Source organism: Penaeus monodon, chromosome 8 (genome assembly GCF_015228065.2).
Source record: "Penaeus monodon isolate SGIC_2016 chromosome 8, NSTDA_Pmon_1, whole genome shotgun sequence".
NCBI lineage: Eukaryota > Metazoa > Arthropoda > Malacostraca > Decapoda > Penaeidae > Penaeus > Penaeus monodon.
This window is the reverse complement of record NC_051393.1, coordinates 51,893,691-51,906,190: the sequence shown is the minus strand read 5'-3', so window position 1 is coordinate 51,906,190 and position 12,500 is coordinate 51,893,691. Positions and strand designations below refer to the sequence as shown.

General features: G+C 35.6%; 2 protein-coding genes across 2 annotated transcripts in view; both read left to right on the top strand.

The window, feature by feature from the left end:
* LOC119576425 (probable cleavage and polyadenylation specificity factor subunit 2) overlaps positions 1-10,214 on the top strand; it is a 10,224-nt gene extending 10 nt beyond the window's left edge. The window contains 21 exon segments of the mRNA XM_037924130.1: positions 1-116; positions 1,671-1,819; positions 2,048-2,176; positions 2,178-2,205; positions 2,474-2,579; positions 2,725-2,813; positions 3,177-3,333; positions 3,662-3,849; positions 4,318-4,440; positions 4,575-4,670; positions 4,673-4,692; positions 4,814-4,978; positions 5,323-5,467; positions 6,323-6,401; positions 6,404-6,445; positions 6,968-7,089; positions 7,385-7,537; positions 8,580-8,718; positions 8,928-8,992; positions 9,138-9,275; positions 9,660-10,214. The exon segment at positions 1-116 is cut by the window's left edge and continues 10 nt beyond it. Of these exon segments, the coding sequence (XP_037780058.1) occupies positions 1,671-1,819; positions 2,048-2,176; positions 2,178-2,205; positions 2,474-2,579; positions 2,725-2,813; positions 3,177-3,333; positions 3,662-3,849; positions 4,318-4,440; positions 4,575-4,670; positions 4,673-4,692; positions 4,814-4,978; positions 5,323-5,467; positions 6,323-6,401; positions 6,404-6,445; positions 6,968-7,089; positions 7,385-7,537; positions 8,580-8,718; positions 8,928-8,992; positions 9,138-9,275; positions 9,660-9,752 (2,226 nt within the window). The 5' untranslated portion in view covers positions 1-116 and the 3' untranslated portion in view covers positions 9,753-10,214.
* A 2,040-nt stretch (positions 10,215-12,254) lies between these two features.
* The window catches only part of LOC119576426 (probable cleavage and polyadenylation specificity factor subunit 2), a 2,037-nt gene continuing 1,791 nt past the window's right edge, over positions 12,255-12,500 (top strand). Inside the window, exon 1 of the mRNA XM_037924131.1 lies at positions 12,255-12,500. This exon is cut by the window's right edge and continues 123 nt beyond it. The gene's annotated coding sequence lies outside the window, so the exon portion shown is untranslated.

Genomic DNA, 12,500 nt, shown 5'->3' with positions numbered 1-12,500 from the left:
GGAGAGTAAGCGACGCCGCGGTGTCGGGTTTGATGGTCTCTGGAAAAAGGTGAAGCAGAGGCGCCGAAAACACGGATAAATGAGCGTAAATTACTGAATTAAGAGGACTAATAAAGGTACCTATTGTGTGTAATGATCTGTAGTTAATGGTAGATCCGGATGAGTGTTAATATTTCAGAAAGGAACGTGTTGTGAGGCAGATAAGGACATGTGACAGTTTTGAGAGCGTCAATATTGTATTTTTTATTATGAATAACTTCAATAATAGAGAAATGTATGTATATTTAGCGTTGTATTTAGATTAAGGAAAGTAGTTATGCAAAAGAGGACCGTGTTTGGAGAGAGAGCCTTAATTTATTTTTTTAAATAGGCCTATGATTTCAGAGACGAGATTTATTTTACTATTTTGCTAAGCTTAGGCCTAAAAAAAAATGCCTATTTTTTGTAGGTGTTATTGCAATGTGTTTTCTAACCTCCTTATTTACAGTTGATACGGGGTATGCCGAAGATAGAATCAACGTTGTGGTAGATATTCACGTTCTGTTCATAGCTTCCTCGTTTTCAATGCATGTCAGAGATGGAAAGCATGTTATATTAGGGTTTCGTGATGTATTGATGCCACGGACTGTTTATTTGTAGAATATCTGTTCCTAAATTGGCCGTACAGCATCAGGTATTCTAGAATTCGCTTGGTCGGGTTACAGGAACCTTAACACTTTATCTACTCTGCCGAAACTGACGTCTGAATGCAAAGTTTATTGGTCAGGGAAGGATCTTGCCTGCGATGCTGTGTTTCAGATTCTCTCTGTTTGTCGCTATAAGCGTTTATCTCGCTCTGTCCAGTTTGCGATTACAAGTTCTTAATGTATATTGCTTTCTTTGTATTCTTAGTCACTGTGATTATTATTCGAATTATCATTGCATTAAATGAAAGAAATGGCATCCATGCAATATTTGTTAATCCACTCTTGCCAACTGTGCAAGAAGGTACACAGAAAGGCAATTTACTGGCACGTCTTTCTAATTTTGTAATCTGAAGCTATAGCGATGATTCCTTAATCAAATATTCTATATGTAGGCCTGAGAATCTGAAAGCAGTGGCTTTCAAAAGGGTATTTTTCTTTTCATACCTATAATTTCTCTTCATACTCCGTCCTTAAAGACTTTGATATTTATATAGTCCAACCCAGTAATGGTGCAGTGTCGAGTGATTTCTTTGGCCTCCACGTATTGCACTGTGAGACGAACCACCACACATATTCTGGCAAAATTAAGATCTGCGTGAATCTCTATTTGACACTAGGCTGTCAAGGAGTTCTCGTGCTCAATCTTACGTTAGGAGACTATACTAGTACGTGATGAAGGATTGTTAGCCCTGGCCAGAGTACGCTCTGACGCAGAGGTCACAGCAATCAGCAACTGCACTGGTGAATAGTGTATTATTTACAAGATAGCCTATAAATTTTACATTTGTTTTTCAGTAAGTTATAAGTATATTTGGGAAGTTGCAGCACAGTAAGAGATAGGTATTTTTTTTATTTGTAAATTTGTACTGGTAATCAGAGACAAAATATTAGCAATAGTTTTTATTAGCTTTATTGTTATTATTGTTATTATTTTATTTTATTTTATTTTTTTCTATGTGTAATCTAATTGTCCTTGTTCTCCAGATGACTTCCATTGTGAAGTTTGAGGGAGTGTGGGGTGTTGGAGACGAGACACCTCACTGTTACCTCCTTACAGTGGACGACTTCACTTTTCTTCTTGATTGTGGCTGGGATGAGAAGTTTGATAAGTCATACATTGATCGTCTTGCAAAGTAAGAACTACTTTGGGATGTTGTTTGTATGCTGCATTTTTATTTTCTTCTGATTCTGTTGTTTGTAACTGTGCTTGTTGAAATTAGAAAGAAAGAACAGTAATAAACAAGATGGTATGAAATTTACACATTTTCATTTGTGAGTTTCCTAACAAGGTGTTCTGAAGTCTCAAAAGAAAAAAAAAATTGGAATGGGACAGTGAAAGAAAATTCTGTTTTCTCTTCCAGAATTCTGCCTCGTGTTGACTGTGTCTTAATATCATATTCAGACCCATTACATATGGGTGCCCTGCCCTACTTAGTGGGAAGGTGTCAACTCACCTGCCCTGTCTATGCCACTGTTCCTGTGTTCAAAATGACAGATGTTCATGTATGACTGGTTCCAGGTAATGCTCAAAGTAATATGCTACTAGCTGCTGTGTGATCTTGTTGAAGTGCATTCTCCATTGTAATATCTGATAATTTAAAAATCAAACACTGGGCCTGCTTTAGTTTAAAAAAAGTGATACTGTTAATCCACTGTAATAGGAATGTTACTTTTAGAGTATATTCTATTCATAATATTGAGGATTGATTGTGCTGAAGAATGTTACTTCCAAGTCTTACTATTTAGAATTCTTTATGCATGGAGAATAAAATGGATCTTGATTTCAGAGTCATCATAACTATGATCTTGTGGAACACTTCACCCTTGATGATGTTGATGCTGCTTTTGAATTAATAACACAAGTAAAGTACAATCAGAGTGTCCCAATGAGAGGTTAGTGAATATGGGTCTTATGAATTGATGATTATGACTGGTATATGATCTTTATTTTAATGATAATGAGATTGTTTATATTCATATCCCTGATTTTTTTAAATTTATTTATTTATTTATTTTTTTCCTCTCTCTCTCTTTCCAGGAAAAGGCATTGGCCTAAGTATTTCAGCACAGCCAGCTGGCCACATGATTGGAGGGGCCATTTGGAGAATCATTAAAGATGGGGAAGGGGTGAGTCTCAGTAAACTCGCTTAATTACTAGTTAGATTCTGCAGTATTGGTAAGGGATGTTCTCAAAGGCCTGGAATACAATTTTAGTATGTAATTAATCTCTTCATCATATTGATTTATAGAACATCCATAGGTACCTGTTCTTATACTTCGATCCCCTTTGATTAATTTTCATAGTAATAAGTAATAAGTAGTGATTTGTACAGAAAATAGAGAAGCAGTACCTCAAAGCATTTCACCTACTAAGTCGTTGTGTAATTCTCATTACAGAGTTTGTGTTGGGTCTTGGTAGTAGCATTCTGCATTCCCTTACCATTAAAGACAGATCTCTGCTAAGTACAATTGCACATTGGTATGTTACAGGATATTGTGTATGCAGTAGACTTCAACCACAAGAAAGAAAGACATCTGGGTGGGTGTGAATTGGACAAAATCACCCGCCCGTCACTCCTCATCACAGATGCTTTTAACGCTTCCTACAGACAAGAGAGAAGACGTCACAGAGATGAAAAGCTTGTTGGTGAGCTAGACTTTTTCATGTCGGAATGTGATGACATGGTGATAGGCTATAAATTATTTCCCTTTTAAGTGCCAGTGAATTTCTGTCTGTTAGATCTTTGTTTTTAGGATGAAAGAGTATTCCTTTTATAAATACTGTGCAGATGAATATCTGTTTTTAAGAAGAGTCTGTGTTAAGACAGTTCCTTGTTGATAGTCATATTTAATTTATATAATTAAAGGATGAAATTTTAAAAAGTTTCAGGTTAACAATTTATAACAGGAAATTTTTCAACTAGTTATAGGAGAATATGAAATAAATAGAAATCAGCCTCATTGGTACATTTCAGCCCAGCTTCAAGAGACCTGTCGGAATGGAGGCAATGTGTTAATAGCCACTGACACAGGTGGGCGGGTCTTAGAAATGACGCACATGCTGGAGCAGATGTGGAGTACGCGAGAGAGTGGGCTGTCTGCCTATTCCCTTGCTATCTTGTCCAATACAGGCTACCATGTTATACACTTTGCAAAACAGATGGTAAAGTGTTGATTCTTGTTTTGAGGATTAGTTTTATTTGGTGAAATAAATGTATTCAACTATTAAAGCCTCGTAAAGATATTGGGGTATTAAGTATGTGACAGGTTTAATTTTTATTCATATCTGTTTGGTTTAAGAGTATTGTATATTTATGAAGGTACCCGCTTATGGAGACATCAAAGGAAATTCTTTTTTAGTTACTTTGGGAAATGTTGAGGACATGTAATGTAAGAATTTTGAGATGAGATACAATTTAATGTTATTATCAAAAGGACTATACTGCTGTTTAGTGGAAGAGGAAAAGTAGTATATGAATATATAAAGCAATTGTTTATAATGGCAAGCAGATAACAATAACATGGGAAAGGTATTATTGTTGCTGAGAAATATATACCTGTACAAACGTATATGATAAATAGTACTACTAGAATTTTAATTTCTTATATTACTTCTGACATTATTTTTCAGATTGAATGGATGAGTGAGAAGCTCACCAAAGCCTTTGATTCCTTGCGTACAAATCCTTTTAGCTTCAAGCACCTGAAGTTTTGCCACAATCTGACGGACTTGAGCAGACTACCATCACCCAAGGTAATGTATGGGGCTGCACACAATGAAGAGACCTCTTGGTGAAATGTTGTAATACCATCTTGTTTTTTTATTTTTCCCTCTGGTTTTGAGTAACATTTATAGGTTTTATTTGATGGTTCCAATGTATGTAACAGGTGGTGCTGGCTAGCTTCCCTGACTTGGAGTGTGGATATGCCCGAGAGCTGTTTGTTCAGTGGGCAACAAACCCAAAGAATGGCAGGGGGAGGGGAGGCAAATTATTTTAACTTCCAGGTAACTCTTAATTCTTTAGGATAAGATTGATAATATTGCAATATTTTGATAAGGCTTTACTATTGATATTGTAATCATTCATATTATTATCCACTGTTATCATCATGTGAACTCATTACAGAACTGGACCAGACACGTTAGCCAGACGACTCATTGACAACCCACAGATCAGAACTTTTAAGCTTCTGGAGAAGAGACGCATGAAGTTGGAAGGGTCTGAGCTGGATGAACACTACCGCATGAAGCGAGAGGAAGAACAGCAACAGCAGAGGATTAAGATGGAAGAGTAAGCACAACAGGACTACTTTTTCTGCTGGTTTTATGGTGTTATTAGAGTAGGCTAGTTTGGTCAAGTAATTTTGACAATGTTACAGAAGTAGCTAAGAGTAAAAGGAGTCCTTTTTCTTAGTTCTGTATTGTTTTTATTTGTTTCCAAGACATCATCATCTGAATGTGGTATGGATGTTCTTTAGATCGAAAAAAATTTCGCCCTTTCTTTACCTTCTTACCTTAGAAATGTTTGCTTACCTCACTGTGTCATGAAGGAATGTACTTCTACTGCATTAGAAATATGTCTGTTGCTAAAGGTGGTACATATTCCTCCTGACAATTTCATTTATGTTGTTTCAGGGTTGAATCCTCAAGTGACAGTGAAAACGAAGATGGCCTGGAAGCTGGAAAGCACGATATTATTGTCCTGCATGAAAAGGCTGGCAACCAGAGCATGTTTAGAAGTCGGAAGCATCATCCAATGTTTCCCTTCCATGAAGAAAAGGTAAAATGGATTGAGTAATAGTGAAAGAGTAAGGGTGACTAGTAGTGTAAGATGAGGGTCAGGAAGTGTGTAAAAGTGAAAGAAAGAGAGAGACGGAGGGAGTGAGTGAGGGGGGAAAGGAGAAAGAAGATATTAAGGAATATAATGCACAATTGTACATGCAGATACAGACACACGTACACAGATACACATACATACACACACACGCACGCACGCACGCACGCACGCACGCACGCACGCACGCACGCACGCACGCACGCACGCACGACGCCACGCACTCACGCAGACACACACAACACACACACACAACACACACACACACCACACACACACACAACACACACACACACACACACACACACACATACATACATACATACATACATCATACATCCTACATACACACCCACACACACACACACACACAACACACACATACACACAACACACACACACACATATCATACATACATCCATACATACATACATACATCATACATCCACCCCACCCACACACACACACACCACACACACCACACCACACACACACCACATCACCACACACACACACACACACACACACACACCCACACACACACCACACACAACAACATATACATTACATCCTGCATACATACAACATACATTACATAACACACACACCACCCACACACACACACACACACACACACACACACACACACACACACACCACACATACACACAAACACACAAACATACATACACACACACAAACGCACATGCTTGCACACTGCCGCACGGACACTTACACACTCACAAACACCCACACAAGCCTTAGAAATCCTGTCCAGTAATCCCAGTATTTCCTTGCAGATTAGAGGAGATGACTATGGAGAATACATCAACCTGGAAGACTTTGACATTAGTTCCATGAAAGAAGACAACAAAGAAAATTTGAGAATTTGCAAATACCATATGAGGATGATGACTTAATGGGTAGGTGCCTCTGTAATGCATTTTTATGATTCCTTGCCAAAATGTTGCTTTTTTTAGGCTGATTTCACACGAGGAAGCAGTTCTGGTGATTGGTTGCCCATTTACAAGCCAAGCTAACTGCCGCAATCAGCCAGAACTCCTTTTTTGCCGGAAGAATGAATAGCATTTAGTCAGTACTTTGGGATTTAAGTAAAGCCTAGGTAATAAGGGGTAATGATGGATAGTTACGGTAGCTAGTGACATTATGTGGAAGCCAGCATTTAAGTCATTTGAGCAGCAGCAGCTTCCAGTTTTGTCAGTTGCTGGCGGCATTTACCCCATGTGATGAAAATACTCGTCCAAAACAATACATAGTTAAAACTTGTTACATGTGAGTGCTGCAACCATCTATCTCTTCTTGTGAAAGCAGTTTAGGGTTGTCAGAACTGAAGATATATGTGAGGAAGTGTACTATAACTTGCCAGAAGAACCTTATATTGCAAGGGAAATTGGATATTTAGATGAATTCTTTCCACATTGCAGACATCGAGGAGCCACCCTCCAAGTGTGTCTCTCAGACGGTAACAGTGAGGGTCACAGCCCAAGTTCTCTTCATTGACTTTGAGGGCAGGAGTGATGGAGAGAGTATACGGAAAATTGTCGAGGTGAGACATTTGAGGCTGACTGTTCTTTCCCGTCATATCCAAAGACACTTCCTTGCTCTTGGTGTTTGTGTGGGAGTTCTTTTTCTTCCGTGTTTTTTATGTTCTATATTGGTCTTTCTTCTTGTTTGTGTCATTTCTGTGTTTTCTTTCCCTTTCCTTTTTTTTCTCCTCAGTGTTTCATCCTTTCATCTCTGGTTTTCTTCATGTTATCTCTCCTGCAATTCCTCTTCATAAGAAACCCATAAGTTATTGTAAAAGATAATAACTGATTTGTTTATTCTTTCTTTGTAAACAGGCTATGCATCCACTGCGGGTAATATTGGTGCGCGGTTCCCCGACTGACCTTCAAGCCTTTTCCCAAAATATTAGAAGCATGACCAAAGCCAAGGTGTTCACCCCCAGCCTCGGAGAAGTCGTCAATGCCTCCATGGAGTCTCACATTTATCAGGCGTGTATTTGCGTATTTTTAAAGGTGTCCGCTTGTGGGAATAAGTGTGTCATTTTGTCATTCATTTTGAGATTGGTCAAATTAAAAAATAGTTACGGGTTGTAGGAAGTATGCTCAATGGCTCGGTAGGGTAGGGCAGCTGTGTATTGATTGAGCGTTTGAGAGTATGAGCCTGTCTAGTACCGTGATTGATTAGAATCCCAGCGATTCCTAGCATCAGGCTTTTAGCTCAAGGCAACGTGTTTGATGTCTGTCCTTCTTGTTTTTATATATATATATATATGTATATATATATATAGATATATATATATATGTATATATATATATATATATATATATATATATATATTATATAGTCGGGAAATGTTTCCCTTTTCAGTATTATAAATTTTATAACCTTGGAACTTGTGTGAAAGTAGTAAATGACATTGAATGATTTATAATGCAAAATGTATATGATGAAATTTAGATGATGATATATTACATATATTATACTGTGGCACTATTCTCTCTGATTCATGCACCTTTGTCAAAGCAAATGAAATACTTGGGAAGTTCTGCAAATACATAGAAACATTAATATTATCCTTTACATATAGATTTATACACTCTCCCAAAAATTACTCATTATTGCAGTCATTAGGAAATCAGGTCTAAAAGTAACCGCAGTAAGAATTTGTTAAATTAATTAGTACCATTAGGTTGAAAGTACGACTAGATAAAACACATGGTATTTTTTAGTAGTATGCCATTCATTTTTGAAAAACAGTACAGCAAAACATATTATTTGTAGTTATGTAACCATTTTCAGAGTAATTTCAGTTAATGTTTTTTTTAATATCGTTTTATAAGTGGAGGACAGTTTGGGTCTCAAAATACCAGCAGTACTAAACAGCTTTACAAATGGATATACAATCTTTCATATCAATTTTCATCTCAAGCTACAGAAATTCTATAGTCATATTGTCAGTGATCACACGTCACAAGAATAAAACGGTGTCCGGTGTTCCCTGGTGCTTCATGATGAAATTTGCCACCGCAGGTCAAACTCGCAGAATCTTTAGTATCATCCTTGATGCTGAAGCCGGCTGGAAGGGAAGTAGAAGTGGCTTGGGTGGATGGCATTGTTTCCTTCCCAACGGAGAGCATTGATGAGGCAGTCGAGGAGGGAGATAGACAAGGTTGGTTTTTGGTTCACCAGTGTATTGGAGGTTAACAAAATACTTTATATCTGTATATCTTATATCAAAATTATAAAATAAAGACACAAGCTGTGGAAATGAAGTAACTGTTTTGGAGTGTTTAAGTGAATTTGGAAGTCTTCTGTTGATATAACCTCCAGATTTAATACAAGCTTTTCAGAAGTGACAGTAACCCTCTTTATTTACAGTTATTGCAAGTGAAAGCCAGCAAGATAGGGAGATGCCAACACTCAGTGTGATTCCTGTAGAGACGGTAAGACATAAAAATCTTATTTAAAGGTATTTTATAATATACTTCTTATATTTGCTACTGTATCATTTTTTAATCTATAGCATGCAGATAGGTGTCTACTCTCTATAATTGAAGCTCCAAATATTAATCCTTGTTTACTTTTTAGGCACCGCTTCATAACCCAGTCTTCATCAATGATATTCGACTCAGCGAATTCAAGCAGGTCCTGAGTCGAGCTGGTATAAGTTCCGAGTTCAATGCTGGTATTCTTTGGTGTGCAAATGGAACTCTGGCCTTGAAGAAAGTAAGTAGGATGTTGTTATGGCAGCAAATCATATCTGAAAAAAATGACTTTATATTTGAATATATTCTCAGTTGAAGGAATAGACTTTTGTGTCATTTTGAATGACAGAGAAATTTTTTCCTCATAACTGTAGTTATACAAAAGTATACATATACATATATATTATTTTTGGGATGGTTATTATAAATTCCCACAGGAAATTCTATCTGGCTTGCAGAATACTCAAGATATAGGGGAATAAAATGAGAGCAAAGATTTCTGAAAATAATTTTATTAATGGGAAGGAAAAGGAGAATAATCAATTTGTAGCTGTAATCTTAAAAATCATTTTATAGAATAGATACTGTTTTATAACATATTGACCTGTATTCCCCTTCCTTACAGCAAGAGTCCGGCAGCCTGTCTCTGGAAGGACCGATGAGTGCGGATTATTTTGAAATTCGTGAACTACTTTATTCACAGTACGCAATGATCTAAGAAACACTTTTGAGGGGATGCAACGTGGAATTTGTTGACCATGTTGAGAGATCAAGGCTCACCATGATGAAGATGTTACAAAGAAAGAAAGTGCAACTTGGAATGAGGATATTGTTTTTATGGAATATCATTTTTATTATTATTATTTTTTTAATGGTAATTGTTCATGTTTAAAATAACTTAACAGGTAATAAGATTTAATTTAAGAATATTATTATCTCTATCTGAATTTCATGTAGGTATAATAGATTATATTATTTGAATATTCCAGTGTCAGGAGAGAATAAAAGTTTGGTTGTGTTAACTCTTTCACAAAACATTATTCTGCCTTGGAATTTAAGATAAGTGAGTGATGATTCTTTATCCTGTTGTCAAGTTATTAAATAAACCAATTTTGGTAACAGTTACCAAAATGGACAGAAAAAAACACACTGATAATCAAGTTCTATGAAATGATTCAATTAAAAACATACCAACATTACCAGTTAATAGATATAAAGATATTTTTAAAGGGCATAAAATGTATTGGTTTATGAATATTTGTGTTTTAATTTTTTTTTTTTTTTTTATCACCTCAAAATCTAAAATATGTTTTGTATATAAGTTCTTGTGCTGCTGGTATGAACAGTAATGTATGTTGATATATGCATATGAAATATATTTTCCAATCTACTTTATAATGTGTGTCATTTTGTCATCCCTTCAAAATAGTATTTGGTGTGAATGTGGTTTCAAGTTTGTCTTCTCTAGTTCAGACGCAACAAGCTTTTGTTATAATGGTATTAATCATTCCGCTCTCTTTTTTTGGCAGGCCCTTGTGTTGGTGAGTCATTTTGTCATACCTTGTGGCTTTGCACTGATTTCTTTCTTATCTCTCTCTCCTTGGCATTCTCTCTCTCTTTTTTTGCCTCTCTCTCCCTGTCATTCTCTCTCTCTCTCTCTCTCTCTCTCTCTCTCTCTCTCTCTCTCTCTCTCTATATATATATATATATATATATATATATATATATATATATATATATATATATATATCCTCCAGTGTGTGTGAGAGAGAGAGAGAGAGAGAGAGAGAGAGAGAGAGAGAGAGAGAGAGAGAGAGAGAGAAATTATATCCAGTGAAGAAGTATTTTCTTAAGAATAGCAAATAAAAACTAAAAACTTTAATTGCATTGATCATCCCAAACTCCTATGAAGGATGTTTATAATGTTTTGATACTGGTTATGAAAGATGGATATATATATATATATATATATGTATATATATATATATATATATATATATATATATATATATATATATATATATATATATATATATAGACACACACACACACACACACACACACACACACACACACACACACACACACACACACAGTTTTTTAAACGCATTGAGGGATACAAAGAACAGAAGCAGACAAAATTTTTAGTTTTAATAAGTCTTGTACAATGAAACAATTACAGTGCAGTCTTCTAAAAGGATTAAATTTCATACCATTTGATCGTGTCGAAATATATGGATTATCTCTATGTGGTGCATTTATATAACAATACATGTTGATGAGAATATGTGTTAGGATCTTGGTATTGTTAGGGTAAGAAGTCACTAACGCAAAATTTTATTTTATTTTTTTCTGAAAATTGTACCTTGCTATACAGGTCACATAAACTTCGTGGCACAAATAGATTATATATTTCCTTCTACCAACTTATAAAACACATTAGGCACAGCTTCCCCCTCATATAACACGTGATTAAAGCTGCACAAACAAACTTTCTTTATTTTAATATTAAAATCATTCTTCTCTGAATGTGAGGAGGTGCTTGATATCCTGGCCTAAATGCATCATAGCAACAAGGTAAACAAGAATAGAAAAAAAATCAGTAATAGCGAGATCAATCTAGTATTAATATTCAGAGGATAATGATACACAGCACGCGAAGTAAAGGAAATAGAGAACTGATAGAACGCTGTGGTGGTATTTGCCTGTGAAGCATTTCTATGAAAGCATTTCGAAGCCTTGTTCATGATGACATGAAACTTTAGTCCGAAGAAGGTAAGAAAAAAAAAAAAAATAATAATAAATTCAGAGTAACCGCCTCTGTTTTAAGATCAATGGGGGGCATTTTTGAGATGGACTTTTCAAACTCGAAACCATTTTCTGTCCACACCTTTCAAAATTTGTCGAATTGTTTAGGAACTTGAGGAGTCTTAGCCCGAGCTCATTTTTGTAGTTTCGATCTCTGAGCCCAAACCAGCATAAAAAATCACACACACACACACACACACACACACACGTGTATATATATATATACATATATACATATATATATATATATAATATATATATATATATATATATATATATATATAAATGTATGTATATATATATATATATATATATATATTTTATATATATATATATATATATATATATATATATATTTTTGAAAAACAGTACAGCAAAACATATTATTTGTAGTTATGTAACCATTTTCAGAGTAATTTCAGTTAATGTTTTTTTTAATATCGTTTTATAAGTGGAGGACAGTTTGGGTCTCAAAATACCAGCAGTACTAAACAGCTTTACAAATGGATATACAATCTTTCATATCAATTTTCATCTCAAGCTACAGAAATTCTATAGTCATATTGTCAGTGATCACACGTCACAAGAATAAAACGGTGTCCGGTGTTCCCTGGTGCTTCATGATGAAATTTGCCACCGCAGGTCAAACTCGCAGAAT